Source organism: Passer domesticus, chromosome 25 (genome assembly GCF_036417665.1).
Source record: "Passer domesticus isolate bPasDom1 chromosome 25, bPasDom1.hap1, whole genome shotgun sequence".
Lineage (NCBI taxonomy): Eukaryota > Metazoa > Chordata > Aves > Passeriformes > Passeridae > Passer > Passer domesticus.
In genome coordinates this window covers 6,600,754-6,619,853 of record NC_087498.1, presented here as the reverse complement: position 1 = coordinate 6,619,853, position 19,100 = coordinate 6,600,754, and the positions used below count along the sequence as shown (strand labels likewise).

The window sequence follows — 19,100 nt, the reverse complement described above, 5'->3', positions numbered from 1 at the left end:
CACAGCAAAATTTCAAATTAAGAAGTCCCTGACCTACATTGTTTAATAAAACCTAACAAACTAGAACTGTTATGCCTAAAGAAATCTGAAACAGTGAAAAGTGGGGTTATTCATAGCTTTGCACTGTAAAAATAGGAAGCGATGAAACAAGACATGCAGATTTACCAAGTCTTTAAGGAAAAAACCAAGAAAAGCACTGAAAGCCCTTAATGTTGCTCAGGTTTCACGTAGGGACACAGACTGGAAGGAGCCAAACCTGAAGGAGGAAGAGAAAAAGCCCAGAAGTACATACCAAAAAAAAAAAATTACAGAGTACAGCAAGCAAGATTTCAATCAGAAATGTGGGATTAACAGCAAGGCAAGAGGCCATAAACCCTTCCCCACTCCACCACTTCCTTCACCTCATCCCAGGCCCCACTCTAGACAGAGGGCTGGCCCGGACATGCTCCAGAGGTTCCCTCTTGTCTGATTCTGTTTCTCCCTCAAGCTCAGGGAATTTCTGTGACTGGCAGGGCCAGTAGTGATGCTCAGGACCCCTTTCTAGCTCCCCGGAGGAAAGAAATTGAGACATTTCTGAGCAGATTTTACCCTTGGAGTGAATGCCAGTAAGTGACTGAACACACAAAGTGTTTGGTAGCTCAAACTGTGTGTTTGGGATTTTGAAAGGATAAGCTTGGGGTTGATCACTGACTGAAAAACACCTTATCAGAAAAAGTGACCCTACAATTTAGGAAGTTTAACCATCAGCACCTTGGTGTCAGCATCAGGGCTTAAAAAGACTAAAATGCATTTTCAGGAAATTATATGTTCCTTGCTTTAAAGTGGTGCTGTTGCCACTGCCACAAGTCTCTGATTTGCAGTCTTGGGACTGAGTCAGATGCAAAGCCATCAGTTCTGAACTTTGTGGCTCCTGCAAACATTTGCTTTGCTGTCCTTCCTGTTTTTTTGGGGGGTTTTGTTTTGGCCTACAAAGTTGTGGTTTCTTTTTGTAGACATAGCAATCACCTTGAATCAAACTGAATGCCTTTGGAGAGTAAAGTTGTCCCTTTCCTGCTTCCTGAAGTTTTGGCTTTGAAAAACAAAGCACTTAATAATTTAGAAGGCTAAAACCAGAAGTAAATATGTACAGAAACAAACTTTTAACAATACTGTAGCACAGAGAATTTTCATTTAAATTAAAAGGCAATCAGGGTTAATCAGCATACTTTTATAGAAAAACTTGATTAGCTTGGACAGAGCTGAGAAACTAATTAGAAATATGGAATAACTTCAGATTGTGCAATGCTCCTACGTACTGTCGTGTGTTAATCTTACCCCAAATATTCCTTGTACTTAAAAATAGATATTTTTCAATTTTTATATTTTCATTTTTATGTTTAATTCAATAATAAATGCACAGCTGTCATAAAGGCAACTGCCAACTCCTGCAGTGAACAAGTAGCAGAATCTCCTTATCCTACTTTATTTCCCTGCCTCGCGCCCTCAACACCAAAAAGCCCTTGAGACAACGTACTGTGATCTGGTATCAATCCAGTCCCTGGTCTCAGCAGCAGCATAACTTTATTTCCTCCAGCCTGAATCAGCTCAATGGCTCGTGTGTGAGTGATTCCTTGGGTAGGTTCTCCATTAATTTCCACTATTTGGTCACCAACCTGAGGAAAAAAGAGCAGCAGATTAGTCTTTGGAATCCCTGACACTGTGAACTAGTTTTTAATTGAGAAAGAAAAAATAACAGACGCAGATGCTTCTGTTTTCCTTCTCGTGCTAAAATCCAGTGGGCATTAGTGACACCATTCCATGGATGACAAGCAGGATGTGACTCCAGGGTTGGGGGATTCAGAGATGCATGGAGGTTGTCTGCTCAGGAAAAGATTCCAGACATCTTAACCATATTTTCAATTTATTTACAAGTGATGAGGCAGATACAGGATGTGCTTGAATACATTTTCATTGATTCTGGATCATGCTGTGGAGGGAGAACATGGATCCACCACATCACACTCGACTGAGGTCACCTTATCCAGGGGATATTCCCTACACCCACTGCCAAGCTGAACACGGCAAAAACGGGTTGGATGTAAGGAAAGGAATTGTTATTTCAGGCTGGACAGATCAGTGGTGAGGTCTCAGAGCCAGTAAACAACTCTCACAGATACCAGGCAGGTAATTTCAGCCAGCACTAACTTCCCTGGCTGCTGCAAAGGGGCTGGAATAGCATACGCCAAAAACAGCTCTCTTTTAGGCAAAATTGAGAAGGGAAATGAGAAAAAAAGGGAGCGTGAGCCTATCTGGCACTGCACACAGCAACCAACAGATGTCACTGGTGTGTAACATTAGCAGCTTTAGCTGCCTCTTCTGGCTGCCTCTTTAGCTGCCTCTTTAGGCTTCCTGGGCTTTGTTGAAGTCACTCTGCCAAAGGAGGTCACTGCCGGCTCCTCATGGACAGGCTGGGACTGAGACACACCGGGACAGCTCAGCTAGCTGGATGAGAAGTTCCTCCTCACACTGTTAAAGTATAACCAGAAAGAGACACCATATCCGGATGACAAGAAATGAAAAGTGTGAATAACCTCAGGCTGGGCGAGCTCGGCCCATCCGTGCTCTGGGCTGGGGACTTGGCACATGCCAGCACTGGGAGGGGCTTGGTGTGAAGGATGGGAAGATCAAAGATGTGGCTCTGCACAAGACACCCATCCTGTGCCTGAAAGCACTGTCCAAACACTCTTTGAGCTCTGGCAGCCTTGGGGTTGTGACCATTCCCTGGGTAGCCTGTTCCACTGCCAGACCACCCTCAGAGGGAAAACCTTTTCCCAACATCTAACATAACCCTCCCCTGACACAGTTCCAGCCATTACCCCAGGGCCTGCCATTGGTCCTGCCCCTCGGGAGGAAGCTGCAGACCCCGGTGAGGTCTGGCTCCTCTTCTCTGGGCTGAACAATTTTTTTGGTTGCTTTGCTCAAAAAGCAAAACCCTGGAGCTCAGTGTGACCTGAAGGAGGACTATGAGACAAAATATTGGCACTGAATGCTACACTCATGTTGTCTCTCAAACACATGGGGGAAAATGCTTATTACTGTAAAGAATACTAAGAATTCCACTTAATCCATTTAAGTCTCACAGCAAGTATATGTGCCAGTCCCATTCTGCAAATGCAGGAAAAAGCGAGGCAGAGCCACGTGCCAGCAACAGGGAAGCACAAGGACTGCAAAGGATGCCATCTCATGGGTACCCGGCTCACCTTGAGGCTTCAGCCTCTGAAAATCAACCCTGGGCAGTAGCCACAGAGTCTCGTTTACCATTGTTCCTTCTGTTGTACCCATGTACTTTGCTTTTACTACAATATTAGAGAGTGAATTCCTTACACAAAGCCAAGAATTAACATAGTATTTGGGAAAAAATCAGGATTGTATCTTCAGAAATGACATAGAACAGCAGCAGCACAATGTACACATAAACATTCCTTAAAAATTAACTGACTTGGATAGTGATTCTCTTCCCAGCTCTCTGGTGCACTGTGTGCAATCTCTTGTTGGGGCTCCTAACATACCCACAAGTACCTGCTGCTCACACCCAGGGATGCTACTGCAATCCCAGCAAAGCGGACAATTCCTTTGGCACACAGCCAGAGCTGTTAATGGACTTCTCATCCAAAAGTCCATGGCCACAGGGACAGCTGGAAGAAGGGCAAAGGCCCAGATGCTGTTCTGGGACCTTGTGCTTGTGAAAATCTGAGTTTGTTGTCACTCTGGGTAAATTAATGTATCAACTGCATCAACAAATTGATTAGAGAAGCCAAACCTACATGGACTCTCCCATCCTTGACTGCTGGCCCATCCTCAGCCAGACGGAGGATGAATAAGCCCATGTTGTATTCCTTTCCTCCTCGGAGGCTGAATCCAAACCCTCGAGGGCCCCTTTCCAACTCCACTGGGAAACAGCCAGCATTCTGTGCAGGAAGTCACAGGGGGGGGAAAAGAAAAAAGAGAGATGAAGACCTGTAGGCAGATTTAACCTTCTGTTTTTCTAGAAAAATATCCCAATATTTCTATATTTTGAGCATTTACACAGCATTCATCCCAACTCTGGGGTGACTCGGGGTAATGGTTTTAATCTAAGTCCAAACATTCAGAACATCTTTCCTTCTAAGTCTGAGATAGGCACAAAATTCTTGAAGAAACTTTGCCAAAGGGTCTGTAGTCACTCCATTACAAGCATTTTGTGTTTCTTTCATAGCTATAATGAGTGTTCAAATACCCAAAGGAGATAATCACATTTGAAACATGAGCAAAAACATTCTGTGAGACACTTCAGTATGTTTTTATACACAACTGTTCTACCTATATCCAACAGGGAAATGTTTCAACATTCTACTTTTGAGAACTCTGTGACAATGCCACTAGAGTGCCTTGATGGCTGAGTATTCCCTGTGTCTCCACACCCTCTGGATGGATTTTCATACCTGGGAATGACGACTGCCAACACCTGAAGCAGCATCCAGCTGTGCCATGTGCTTGTGCTCAGGCCAGGACAGGCGGTAACTATTAGAAACTTCTTTTCCAGCTTCACTTTCTGTAGCTCCCCTATGGAAAGGTGAAAGGACGTGGATATTGCCTTCACATTAATCCCTCTGGCCAAGCTTTTCCCACCATTCCCAGCCCCTTTTCCTAACCTGTCGGGGTTGATCAGTGCCAATCCCAGTGGTCGGTGCTGTGGGGCTGGGCTCTGCCTGGCCGAGTTTGTTCCTGACGGAGGACCACGTTGCTCTAGAATCCAAACAAAATCAACAGTCACGACTTCACAAATCTGCAGCCAGGACAATGGTCACCACCAGTGCTGGGGCTACTGCTCCCAAGGAACCGCAGCCACGACACCTTGAGCCGAGCTCATGTGGACACAACAGAGAGGATTTTCCAAGCCAGGGACACAACCACAGCTCAATAAATTCTTAGGAATTCTGTTCTTTATTTTTGTTCTTTTACTATGCTTTTCCTCTGGAAATATCAGCACAATTGTATGGATCCTGATTTGAACAGAAGGGATTGCCTGATTGCTACTTGATAAATCCAGAGGGGATGAGGGCTGATCAGATCCATGAAATTTTTTCAGATATTCATTATCATAAGATTTTTTTAAGAGATGAAGAACAATGTCCATTTGAAAAAATACCCTTCTGTAAAGGTAAGTGAATGAGCATCTGCAGGAGAAATAGGGATTTAGACGTGAAGGCCCCACCAAATAAAGGGAGATTGCCAACTCATTTAAGGCACAACACTTTTCCATTGCCCAGCTCCAGGCAAGGTGAGGAACTGGTCTCTTGGGAGAAGGAGTTCACTGGCAGGCAATCAAGAGGAATGTTAAAGTCTTTTGCCTTCTTCCAAAAGCTAAGTAAAAAATAAGGTTTTGATAAAACCATTTAAAATAACTCCCTATTATTTTCCCCTCCAGGGAAAATACTGTTAGTGTGCACTTTACAAAAAATCCAGCGCATTTCTGGAAAAAGCCCTGTGTTTCAGGATACAAAAATTACACTCTCGCTTAAGAATAAAGAACCACAGTCTATGCAAAAAGCTGCCTCATAGCTGGAACCTGAATGGCAAGCAGTGGCCCAAGATGGACTTTTGTGCTGAAATATAAACTATTAACTCCTTTTCCCTGAAAGGGTTAAAACCCAATCATTCCCAGCACCAAAACTAGAGATGTTCCAGCCCCATTAGGTGCAGCACACCACTGCATTTCTTAATTAAGAACAAATGAATTCCACTAAAATACAAAAAGGTGCTCAAGAATGTTAAGGGAAGATAAATTTAAAGCATATTACACTGAATTTCTCAGGTATGCGAGACCTCCCGAGCCCTCCGCACATCTGCTTGTTCTCATGACATGCCTTAAAGAGGTTTTTCTCTAGAGACAAAATGTCAACTTTTACTCCTGGTTTATCCTCAATTTTTAATTTAGAAGCATAGGCAAGAAAAACGCCATCTGTTTGTACAAATCCTGCAGCCCTCTCTGCAGCCTCATCTTGTGTGTTCCCAGCTAATACGTGATAAAAGCTGACAGGCTCCTGCTTTTGTGAAAAATGTTAAAGAATCTGTTCTGGCGCATGAAGGGAATTCATTTATTCCCATGAAAAGCAAAGATCATAGGCCTGTGAAAGCCTGGGGGGAGGGAAGGGGACCAGGAACAGGTTTTGTTAGCACTCTCAGAGGACAAAGCTAGGGAACAGCAAACTTTATCAGGGTTTCTGCCTTGTGAGGCTCAACAGCTTCCAGCAAAAAGTGCATTTTGTGTTTTTGGAGCTGTATTCTGGATTTTCCTGGGTGTGAACCAACCCTGTGAGGCTTGGCTCTCTCCCTGAGTGCCTGAAGCCCCAGCTCGCCCACATCCATGCTGGATTCCCCCACTACGCAGGGCTCTACTGTGAGCTAAACTCTATTTCTTCAGCTACATTCAAGGAGAATTTCAAAGTGGAGATATATTCTCACTCCAGAATATATGGAACTCATGGAAACGGTTCTGCTTCTTTCTCCTTCACTGTCACAAAATTCTTTTCATCTCTAAACACACCAACTCCAGCTCCTCTGAGCCACAGATTTTTCCTGACTGATCTTTTCTCTGGTTTACCACCTGCTACTGAAGGGTTCTTTCCTCTCTTTGTTGAGTCTCCCCAGGTTGTGTTTTTCTCTCTGTATTTTGGGTCCAAATCTGCAACTGACGCAGTGAGAAAGGTTTTTACACAAAGTCCATGTAAGGTCATACACAAATAATGGGTAGAAATATGATATTCAGAAAACTTATTTTGAAAACAAGTGGAAGGTGTCCCTCTCCATGGCAGCCCAATGGGCTTTCAGGTCCTTCCAACCCGAACCAGTCTGTATTTGATGACTAAAAGCTGCAGAGAAAACATATCTAATTCAACCAACTCAAACTTCAGTTGCTTTATAAACATCACCCATGGCAACTGCTTTTAAGTGTGTCCCTTCAAACTGGAATGAACCAGATTTGATAAAAATAAAAATCTTAATAGAAAAATAACAACTTATAGAGGTCTCTCCACTTCAAGCATTAACAAAAAAGAATATTAAGTCTTTGAAATTCTGTGTTACAAGCTGAGATGGCATGTTAAATATTTGCAATGAATGTGAAATTAGAGAATCATCTGCTGACATTATTCACAGCCTGGCTCTAGGTATTTCTTATTTCAAAGGTGAAGACAGACAACTTTCTGACAAAATAATGATGGGGAGTTTAATTAAACCCGTAAGCAGCATTCAAGAAAATGCAGGGCAGGAAAACAGCTTTTCTCTCCAAATTACAGGATTGTATATATTTATACTTTTGTTTAGAAACAATACCACAGTGCATGCAGTGTTACATGGGAGTTGTCATTAAGTCACAGTCCCCAAAGATGGGACTTTGCAGTCCCCAGGACTCACTTTACTGTTCAGGTGACACAGCACATTTTGCAGGTGCAAGATTGGCAGGAAAACCCTGTCAAGGTTTTTTTCCCCATGTGGTGGGATGTGACTCTTTTGCAAAGGGGAGCTTTGGCAGACAGAACTGCAGCATGTTTCTGCCGCAGGGATGCAGCATTAGGGAATTTGTGTGTTTTAACATGGGAGAAAGCAAAAACTCATGGTTTATATTGAGAGATTTGGAAAGCAGGAGTCCCTGTGGCCTTAGAGCAGGGACAGAGCATCCTGGCAGCACTGGCCTCATTGGGTACAGAGCTCTGGCAGCACCTGCAGCAGCAGGAGCTGGGCCCCTGAGCTGGGGAGAGAAGATTTTCTCACTAAGCATGATCCTGTGGCCGCTGCAGCCCCCTGAGGGGTCATTTCTCTTTGGCTGGAGAATACAAGATCTAGACAGGATGTGTCCATGTTAGCAGCATTTTCTCTCTCTCACACATGAGACTTTCTCTCACTCTTCATTGCGTTGTTAATAATTTTAGCTTCTTTTTGGGTATAAGCACCTTGTTGTAGCAGCTCCTCTCTCTGTCCCACCTGCCTTCAGCTCTTCCAGAGCATACACATGAGCTTCCAACTTATTCAACTTCCAGGAGCTGATGATCCCCATGGGTCCCACTCAACTCAGGACAGTCTAAGATTTACTCTCCTTAATTTCCAAACATCTTCAAATGCTCCATTTAAGCCAATAAACTTCAGGAGTGATTAATACCCAACTTTGATAGTGTGGTAGCACCTTCCTTACCTTCCTCAGCCACCACTGTGAGGGTCACCACGTTGCCTGCATCCTTGATGAGCTGCACAATGCTGTCATGAGAGAGCTCCACAATGGACTGGCTGTTTACTGCTGAGATTCTATCACCCACCTTCAGCTTCCCACACTGGTCAGCTGGGCTTCCCTCGATAACCCGCCCGATCTTGTGAGGAATCACTAAGAAACAAGAACAGGCACAGCAACACCATAAGTATTCACAGAATTAAGGAATATCCTGAGTGGGAAGGGATCCACAAGGATGAAAATACAAATCCTGGCCCATCACAGGGCAGTCTCAAGAATCTTACAATGTGCACATCAGATAAGCATCACATAGACCCAGAACTGCCAGTCACAGAATCACAAAATATGCTGAGTTGGAGGGACCCACAAGGATCATCAAGTCCTGTCACTGCAGAGGACATCCCAAAATCCAAACAAATCCCACCCTGTGCCTGAGGAGTGTTGTCCAAACACTGCTTTAGCTCTTGCAGCCTTGGGTCTGTGACCACTTCCTTGAGGAGCCTGTTCAGTGCCCCATCACCCTCTGGGGGAAGAACCTTTTCCTAATATTCAACCTAACTCTCCTCTGGCACAGCTCCAGCTGTTCCCTTGGTCCTGTCACTGGTCACCACAGAGCAGAGATCAGTGTTTGTCCCTCCTCTCCTCCTCCAAAGGGTGAAACTGCTTGTACAGGACAAACCAGCAAATAATGAAGAATGCTTCATTGTGAGTGAATGGAGACGCTAACCCAACAGCATGGCCTTGTCACCTACAGAGTGCTGTGCATGAAGGAAAACATGGGAAGGAAATGGATCACATCTGCAAAGGAATGAGTGAGAATATGTGGCCCTGGAATGCACCAGAACAGTTGGTTTTACCATATATAATGTAGTTTTCCATTTCATGCATTGACCCTGACAGACAGTGTGGGCTCAGAGAGAGTTATGGACATCCACTGTAACACAGAGATTCGGATGCATGGGCAAACTCTTCTTACTTGCAAACAAAAATTAACCCTTAAACACACTTCAAAAATATATCAAACTTCTGCTGGGGACTGATTCAGAGAGGTGAGGACCTGAGAAGAGAGCCTGTGCAAGGCCAGCAAGGTGCTGCATCAGCTCTGCACAGACTGGACTGCTTTTCCTGGTCTCTGAGATGAATATGCACTTGTAATAATTGTCTCAAATTTCCTCCAGCTCTCCAGGCTTGGTTCCTTCAGTTCACCCCAGAGTGACACTGTGCCCGGCACAGACTCCTCCAGAAACCAAAGCTATGGGGCCAGAATAGACAGACTGGAGAATAGAAGAAATGTTATGAGAAGTAGAAGGAAAAAAGACCAATTTTAGTTCTTTCCCCAAAGACGAGCACAGAGGCAGAACTAGAGACAACTATTTCCTGAGCCATGTCCGTATCTCACAACTGCAATACCAGACCAGACTACTTTTTCATGTTGATGATCTTTCTAGACAAACACACGCAAAGAAAGTTCATTGTTTTCCACCAAACACTGTACACTCTACTTCCTCAGACCCCCAAAATAAGAATTTTTACCTGATTAGGTAATATAAAGCCAAGGTTAAACTATGCTTCCATGAAAATGCCAATGAATTAATGCAACATCACTACAGCCTGAAAAGTATCTGCATCCTAAATGCTGCCCTGGGACAAGTGCACACTCTTGGGTATGGGTGGTTTGAGATATAAATTCCCTTTTCCCCATTTATGTCACAGCTGGGTGAACGAGAGCATAAATATGAAGAAAGACAGACCAACACTCAACTGGCTGGGCTGTGCCAGTGTGCGTGAAAGCTGACTATGAGGGAAATGTCAGCACTGCACGGGAAGAGATATCTGTGGAGAAGCCCCAGTGAGGTTAGGCAGAGGCAGAGCCACCAGGACATGGCACTTACCCCCTGGAGGAGGTTTGTTCTTGGAGGTGAGAATGACGAAGCCAAATCCTTCATTCTCTTTCCGTTGCAGACGGACATCGTAGACCTCTGGGCATGGTTGGTTGGCAAAGTCGACACGGCTCAGCCGAGGAGAGCTGTTCTGTGTCAGGACAGGTTGTGGCTCCTCCTCCTCTGCTTGCTTTTCCCCTTGCAGGGAATAGACAAACAACAAATAAGAAACAAATCACACAAAGCAATTTCAGCATAACCATGAAGCTCAGCTGTCAGTACCAGCACGAGGTGGCAACAGCAGCTGCTAATCAGAGCAGGGGGCCCTTGTCAGCTGTAAATCCCACACCAGCTTTGTCATTCATGGAGTCAAAAACTAATCTCCTGTAAAGTGTTTATTTGGACACTGATCTAAAACTGCAGCATCTCAAGATCTTGCTCTGAAACAGCTCTCATTTGAATACAGTTCATCTTCCTACACACTAATGCTGAAAGACTTGAGAATACAGCATATGGAAGGTGTCCCTGCCCATGGCCGGGCATGGGACAAAATGAGCTTTAAGGTGCCTTCCAACCCAAACCGTTCTGGGATGTTGAGAAAACAGACTGCATTATAATACAATTTCCATAGCACTAATGGCTGTTCTAACTACTACCTGCAAAAAAGTTTGAAGAAACCACCCTTGCATCGTAATTTTCAGAGCCTTACCTGTGTGAGCAGTGCAAACTAGTGAGCAACAGAGTCTAAGCCTATTAAATTCTGCTTTTCTCCATTTAAGAGTTATAGCTGACCCTCCTCAATCTCAGGCTGCTCAGCCCCAGTGCAGTAATTAAGTTCTAGAGCAGCTTCAGCAGACTTGATTACAAGCCATAAGTGCTCTTTCTAGGCAAGCAGATACCTACCACTGAAGAAGATCTTCCTCCGGACAGTGAGCAGCACCTGCCCATTCCGAGCGGCACTGGTCATTAAATCCAGAACTTGCTTGTGTGACTTCCCTTTCACAGGGACTCCATCAATGCACATCAGCTCATCTGCTGCACGCAGCCTCCCGTCCTTTTCCGCTGCTCCCAATGGGATTATGGCTCCGATATAAATCTGTGAGCAGAGTCCAGGAGTTTGAAAGGGAACGTGAGTTGATCAGAATACACAGTGGTTGGAATCCAGGTGAATCTGTGCAGAAGAGGTCTTTTGGGGAAGACTCTTAAAGACTACCTCACTGTCCAGCTCTAGCAGAAATGCAGCCAGCAATTGTACTCTGCACAAGCTGATCTAGTGGAGACAATCCGGAGTTTCAAAGCATCCACTAAATACTTCAAAAATCTTTAATCTATACTTTTGTCAGTTCCTCTCTCTTGGGCATGTTTTCCAGTTTATTAGAAAGCTCAGTTTTTTAAATGAGCACACACCATGTACTTACCATATATATAATTTCCTAGACATTTATGACACAAAAACCTCTGACGTTCATTCTATTTTTATTTTTTTTACCAAGACTGAGGAAGAATTACTGGGGAAGAAATAAAAGCTTTTGAACAAACTTAAGTTTATTTCTGAAAAGTTGCTTATAAACAGTTCCACATTTCAAGATGCTTCAGCTCTCAGCTTTTGGTAATTAGATAATGAATTCAAATATCAACAGTTCTGCCTATCCCCCACCTCAAAAAGTGCTACTAAATATAATACAGAGAAGAACACGACACTCAATTTCACATGCTACAATCACTTTCAACTAAATTGAAGATTAAGGGTAACCACAGCTAGTACTGCTGGAGGTTAAGAATGGTAGGCAGTTCATCAGTACAGAGCACTCAAGACATCAGCTCCACACTTCCTAACAGCTGTGGGTGTTATGGAAACCAAACAGCACAAATGCTATAAAGTGCAACAGAAGTAACATTCTCTGGGTTTGCTCTTTACTTTAAATGCATGTTAGTGAGGGAGGAAGAAAAAAAAAAAGACTAGCACTGGATCACAGCTGGGAATGGTAAAACTGAATTCCTTCACTGTAATCATAAAACAATCTATGCAGATCTGTTCCGAAAGCTTTTTCTCTCCAGTTAAACAGCTTAAAGAAAGGTTCCTGATATATAGTACAAGTCTTAGAGCTTCTTCCCAAAGAGAAATGTATGCATGTTTGAAAATAGAGCGGAGTCTCATAAAACCTGCCCTTGGAGAACAGACCATCCAGGGGTGTCTGCTCTGGCATTTGCCCAACACCGCCTCTAACACAATGCATGCTTAAAAATCCAGTGAGAGAAGCAGGGAATAAACGGGGTGTGTCACTATCTCAAACCTCGTTTCACTGGGCTGCAAGGAAAGGAACAGCCTAATGAAATTTTGACTGGAGGAGCAACTGCTTCCTTCCACTCAGCTGCTTCCCAGGATGCGCTGCTGCGCTGCTCCCATCAGCTCACCAATGACTGATCACCACTGGGATCAGGTGACAATGGACAAAGGCTGGGGACCAGCATGGCCCTTCCAAGGGCTCCGAGACACAGCAAGAGCTGTAGAAACACCACCACTGTCCTTGGCCCGACAAAAAATGTGGCCAAGGATGGGCTCGGTAGTGGGAAGGGCGCAGAACCTTGGAGACTGGAGTCCATGAAGAGGGGAAAAAATAAAGGTAATGGGGACAAATTCCTGATCTCTGAAAGGCAGGTAGCAAACTGATCAATTTTGCCATCACTGAACTGCCTGGATGGGATTATGGGAAATGAGGATAACAGAGTAGGATCATTCCAACAGCAATACTATGAGATAACTGTGAGCAGTTTCACTTACAGGCTGATCTGGTCCGTCTCCACCAAGCACCCGGAAACCAAAGCCTGACTCTTGTTTTCTCAGGAAAACATCTAAATCTCTTGTGTTTGGAGCTAAGAAAAAAAAAACAGTATTTCAAAATATGCAAGGAACTATCTTGGATTATTGAGGGATTCTTGAAGGCTTATGCTTTGGTGGTACACTCTTGAGTCTTCAAGTGACAAAACACAGTAATCAGAAATACAGTGATAGCCTCTTTTCAAAATGGTATCATTAATTTTCAAAGCAGAAATCTCAACTTCATCTGTGCAGCAGACCAGGATAAAAGCCACTCTGTAACACAACTCAGAACTACTTTTATAAGCAGGTTTGCTGCAGTTTACTTCAGAACCATCCTTGACATTATTTCTGCAATTAATTGTTTTACTGAAAATACAGCTGAAACATACTTTATTTTTTTTTAATTTTTCTGACAGCTGTTTGAATTATGCATTACTTGAAATGTTTTATCCACAGCAAGTTAACAAACTTAGCAACAAAGTCCCAGTAGTCTTACTGCACATGCAACAAAAGAAAAATTCCTTCATAACTGAGTATTTTCAAGTTGAAGATGATGTACTTACGTTTGTCCTCATAAATTGTCTTAGACTTCAGGTATACTTCAGACGGGTCCAGTTTAGGAGAGCCTGGTCGCACAGCAGAGGGTGGGAAGGGCATCGGCTGCGGAATGGTATCACTGACAGCTTCCAAACTCCCAGAACTGTCCTGCTTGTCCTTCTGAAACAGCCCACAAATAAAAAAAACCACATTATATAAAGGCATGACTACACTTTTGGGTGCAAAGACAATGAACACCATGCAGAAGAAAGACATAGGAAGAAAGGAACAAAATTACAGCTTTTCCAGTGGATATGTCTGGCCAGAGTACTAAAGTCTTTCTCACTGGTACATGAATTTCTACTGGAGACTAGGCTTGGAAAGAGTTTGAAGTGACTGATGCTCAGAGAGGAGTGAAGATGGACAGATGCTGACAGTTACCAACACATGGGATGAAGTGGGGCATAAAGGACCAATCACATTTGGAGAAGACACCGAATCCTTGTCAGGGTCCTGCCAGGCTCTGGACCACAATCCAGCACCATAGGCACACACACTGCTCCACAGGCACTGCCTCCTGTCCTCTGCCAAGCTCCTCTCCACAAGCACCAGAGGTGCTCCCAGCATGAGCTGTTTGCTGGAACAATATACATATGGGGCAGGAGGACACACCTGGGTAGTGTGAGGTATTAACAACTTGCTATTTGCCTTTTCATGATCTGACAGCTGCAACACTCTTCTTCATGAGGCAAGGACACCAAACATCCTTGTGGTCCCTCATCTATATCCCCAATCAATTATGCAACAAAATAACTCTAAACATTTCTTCTGGGCTGCAACCCAGCCTGGAAAACTGGCACATGGCAGTGCATGCTAAACCACAGCAGGAGCAGAACAGACGTACATCTGCCCTTTCACCAAGAGCAGAAGAAACTGCCCGGAGCCATTCAGCAGTCTGACACTTCTTGTATGTTTATAAACACAAGAACTTGCCCTTTTAAAGTTAATTATTTTGCCACGCTGCTTAATGCCACTGAGCATCGAGCACTCAGTGGGCTGTTGCTGCTGTATGTGTGCTGGAACAGAATGCCAGTCCCCAAGTCTAAACTATTTTTAGCACATTGCCCTGGGGTCCATGCTGACAGGGCCAGGGCCCTCCAACTGCAGGGATTTCTGCTCTGATTTATTCAGTGCAGGCAGGTGGATGCTTGCAAGGAATTGAATCTGAAGATCTTACTGAGCACAGTCATCTTTGAGCATGCTGAACATGTGTGCTTGTGTCATTCCACTGCTGGGATACAACTAAGGTTGCACTCAAACAGCAGGATAAAGATAGAAAGAGAAGTTACAGCTGTGTTCTGATAATGGGGTTTTCATAAATTGCCCCGATATGTTCTGTACAATAAGCAATTTTAAAGAAGTATCTGTGTTCGATCAGCCTAATTTACAACAGAAACCTCCAGAATAAACATAAGCATTAATATCAGCATTATTAAATCAGAGGTTGTTCTATAAAGACCAAGGATTCTTTACTGAGCTAATATATATTAAAGATGCCCTGACACATCAAACTTCCAAGAGCAATGAGTATTGAGCTAGGAATGTACAGCTCCATAAAGATTTGCTGAAAATATGGATCCAAAGATAAGCATTTCCAGAAGGGAGCACTAACCAGCCCATTAATTCTATGCGAGGATTGAGAAGAATCAAAGGATCATAAACTTCCTTTAGGAATGAAAAAAATAGATGCCATATTTTGTTTCCCTTTTAATGGGTACTCTTAACAGCAGGTACTTTGACAAAGAATTTATGCCTACCAAGTAGATGTGGTTTTGCTAAACCATCTTGCAGGTTATCACAGGGACTAAACTCCAGAGGAAATGAGATTACAAAGCAGGTCAGAAACAAGTTAAATACATCACCAATACTCACTCCTTTGGCAGCTTTAGTAGGGGAGGGTGGACCTGAAGAAAATAGAAAGTAGCTTTAACAGCAGGTTACAAGAAGTTTCAACAACATTTCACCAATATAACTCAGCTGCCTCTGGGGTAAAAATAACAGCAGCTGATTCACAGTGCTTTTAAATGGCAAAGTGACCAAAACCATCACTTTAGCGAAGTCTCAATTAGAACTGAAAGCTGTACAACAATGAAAAAATATCTATTTCTCTTTCTTCTAGAAGCTGGTCAACCAAGTCACCCCTCAGTTCATAGGATAAGGAGACTCATGAATTTGTCTGAAGGAATTTCACTTGCCACAAAGAACCTAATTATTTCCTTAGCTGACTAAGGAATAGTAGTATTTACACAGAAAAAGATCCAGAGATTTTTTTGCAAATGCCAGTGGCTGAAGTCAGCATTACAATAAAGCCTGAAGGGACACCGAGCAGCCACAAGCTGCCTCATAATCCATTCAGATTCAGCTTCCTTTGAAAGACACACACTATCTACTACAGTTTTTGGGGAGAAGATGCATTCTGGTCTGTGACTGACCATCAAGGAAGAGGTGTGAAGATGCAAAGGAAAAACCTGAATTTTTTCTGCTATTCCCAGTGATCAGCCCCACCTCTTTGCTAATGCTTCTTCCCATCTCCTGCAATCCCCTGTTCACTACAGACACAGTTACTAGAATATATTTGGAGAACCCCACAAAACTCAGTCCATCATATGCTTTGCATTATACCGGAGACCACGTGTTTGCTTTAGCACTCCCCGGAGACTTGGAAGAGACAGAGCATAAACATGTCACCATATAATTGTTGAGGAAAAAAAAAACCTGAAGAAAAACCTAACTAAAACTTCGAACAAAACCCCAGCAACATGCTCTCACCCTAAATGGTCAGGGGTATAAATCAAACTTAGAACATAATGGCTCAGAGATATAATGAACTGCTGCTTAGCTGTCAAAACTGGACACTATTTAGATATTACACTAAAATAGGACTTTTAAAAGCTTATAACCTATATGACAACTGCAATTTTGTCTGTACCTCCTCTTAAGATAAGCAGGGGCACCTCCGCTCCTACTGGAAACTGCTTGAGCACCTCCACCACCTGCAAGTGGGTCAAGTTCTGCACATTCTGATGGCAAATCTCCTTGATGACATCCCCTTTCTGCAGGCCTTGGCACCACTGGCTGTCCAAAATCATCTTCACCTTCTGGCCTGTGGGACTGTCTGCAATGGCAAACCCAAAGCCTTTAGGCCCTTTGACCAGAGGGATGGTGACCAGCTCTGGCTGAGAGCCTCCTGAGGAGGCAAAGGAGACCCTCTGCTCTGCTGAATCCACAGAAGGGCCGTTCAGGCGACCGTTGACCAACACTTTCCCATTCTGTTCCAACACAACTGTTGCTGCTACTAAATCTTGGCTGGACACGGAAGCATCTCCCTTGGCCACCGGTGGGCCATTAATGACAGGCGTGGCTGTCATGATATCCACCACGGGGTCTTCATTGTCATCAGGAAGAGGGTACCCACGACACAAAGTCATGTTCACATACTGATTGATGGGAATGAGCTGAAACATCTGGACAACATCTGCATGGGTATGGCCAAGGACACAGCTTCCATTTATGTCCACGATGACGTCGCCTGTTACAAAAGAAATTTTGACAGTGTCAAAAACAGAAGCAAAACCTTCAACAAAAGCCTACCTTGAAGAAATCACAGTGCTGTCTTCAAATTAATAACTAGTGTCTGAGATATTACCTCATGGCTAATATTGCCAAAAAGCATAAAGGATTTCCTCTTTGCATTTATTCTATTTCATCTCAGGACACAGTGCGCTAAATATATAAAGTTTAATCTGCAGCAGATTTAAAAAATGATACTGTACAGTCATGGGAGATGAAGCAGAGCACGCACACTACAGCAAGCAGATGTCTTCCACTTTAATTCATATTGCAGAGCATCCTAAACCCAATGCAGAATAAATCGGATTTTTTTGGCCCTGTGTGTATTTTAGGACTGGCTGAACTTAAGCTAGGATTGTGCACACACACGTGCTCCATACTCTTACAGCTGCCACATGTGGCTGCGAATACATTTCCAAAACAAAATTATGTGGGCTTCAGATCCCAAAACCTTGTTCTGTGTTTTCATAATTTTGATTGAAACTTTGCATGTGATTTACAATATGTCCTGCAAACTGTCCTATCCCTTTAATGCCCAGGCATCAGTAAAACAGGATCTCTCTTATTCCATGAACTACAATCGGAATAGCTGCACATCTTTTTATTCCAACAGTTCTGCAGGATTGTTTTCATTTTTGCAGAGGTGGAAAATGAACCACATACAAACAAGTTCAAACAATACATCAGCAACAAAACAGGAAATTGTTCCATTTTGTAAGTAAAATACTATTTATCATTCAAAGTATGAATTCTTTTACCCATTTGAAGAGTTTGTGTTATACGTAAAGAAGCATTTTGCCCTTTCTAATATGCAAACCAGATGTTATGGTAAGGTTATAGGTAACTTAATTACACATGTAATAACTATGAAAAAATATGCAAGTCTTCATGGGTTGCTCATCCCTCTTCTCTCCTCACTTGTCCAGCTCACACAACTTTGCTTCCTCATTCCTGTGGGTTTTTTGCAGTTTTAATAATCGGTGTCATGGTTTTGGTAGGAACAAGGCAAAACAGACCAGGATTCAAACACACTATTTTTACGTCACTTACAGAGAGGAAAACCATTCTATGAATAAACATGAAGACAAGTGTCTTTGCTAAAGCAGAAGTACTGAAACCTTCAGAAGGGCCCTTAAAGTCAATTTTCATCTAGAATGCTGCATCTTTTCCTTTTCAGCCACTGCTCTGCACAGATCTTTCACAAATATGAAAATATTTTATTTAGTGAGGATGTGGATGGAGTCGTCCAACCTCCTGTGCCTCAAAGCCATGTTCTCCAAAGTATCCCAGGAAACGGAAGTTTACAGAAATAATACTTGACCTGGAGCAATTCTTCCATCTTGTGCAGCGGGTCCATCTTTTAACACATTCTTCACCTGGAGAAATTCATCAGGCCTGTCCCCTCCGATGATTGTGAAGCCGAATCCCATGGTACTTTTTTTCAGGGATGTCCTTATAAGTGCTCCAGTAAGCTGGGATGGATCTTGAGTGAAGACAGACCTCCCTGGCCCTTTGGAATTATGGAATACAGAGTCAGGAGGGCAGGAAACCAGGGTTAATTCTGGTAAGTTTTTTGTTTATTTTTAAGGTGTCACAAAGGTTAATGATTTGTTTATTGTTGCTCAGCTTCTGAAGCAGTCTTAAAGGATAAACAAACAGACAGGATAGTGCTACACTCATTTTCCAGCTGAATTCAGTGAATGGAAAAGAGTTTTTCTGAACAGGTTGCAACAGAGCTGTATGCAAACCTCCCACCTTAAATTCCCAATTTTTATCCTTGAATACCAAGCTTAAAGTAGATCAAAAGCATAAGTGCAGCTTTACCTGCACTTCCAGATGGCTCTTCTAACCCTCCATATATTCCAAAGCTGTTTATGACAACCAGCTTCAGAACAACCAAAATTATTTAAAAGCAGTCTTAGTGCCTCCGTTAAATTTTAACATGAAAAAATCCCTCAAAAAATCCAAAAAATAGTGGAGGGTAACACTG

At 43.2% G+C, this 19,100-nt stretch overlaps 1 protein-coding gene across 7 annotated transcripts in view; it reads right to left on the bottom strand.

Annotated features, from left to right (window-relative positions):
- The window catches only part of MAGI3 (membrane associated guanylate kinase, WW and PDZ domain containing 3), a 53,220-nt gene that overhangs the window by 3,287 nt on the left and 30,833 nt on the right, over positions 1–19,100 (bottom strand). For 5 of the 7 annotated variants that reach the window (XM_064399313.1, XM_064399307.1, XM_064399312.1 and 2 more), the window contains 12 exons: positions 18,432–18,620; positions 16,470–17,069; positions 15,413–15,444; positions 13,507–13,660; positions 12,905–12,996; positions 11,026–11,218; positions 10,135–10,320; positions 8,210–8,395; positions 4,671–4,764; positions 4,461–4,581; positions 3,804–3,947; positions 1,514–1,652 (listed from right to left, as the gene is read on the bottom strand). In XM_064399313.1, coding sequence (XP_064255383.1) covers positions 1,514–1,652; positions 3,804–3,947; positions 4,461–4,581; positions 4,671–4,764; positions 8,210–8,395; positions 10,135–10,320; positions 11,026–11,218; positions 12,905–12,996; positions 13,507–13,660; positions 15,413–15,444; positions 16,470–17,069; positions 18,432–18,620 — 2,130 coding nt within the window. Of the gene's footprint in view, positions 1–165; positions 257–1,513; positions 1,653–3,803; positions 3,948–4,460; positions 4,582–4,670; positions 4,765–8,209; positions 8,396–10,134; positions 10,321–11,025; positions 11,219–12,904; positions 12,997–13,506; positions 13,661–15,412; positions 15,445–16,469; positions 17,070–18,431; positions 18,621–19,100 lie in introns of all 7 variants that reach the window. The other 2 variants (XM_064399314.1, XM_064399308.1) reach the window with 2 other exon arrangements.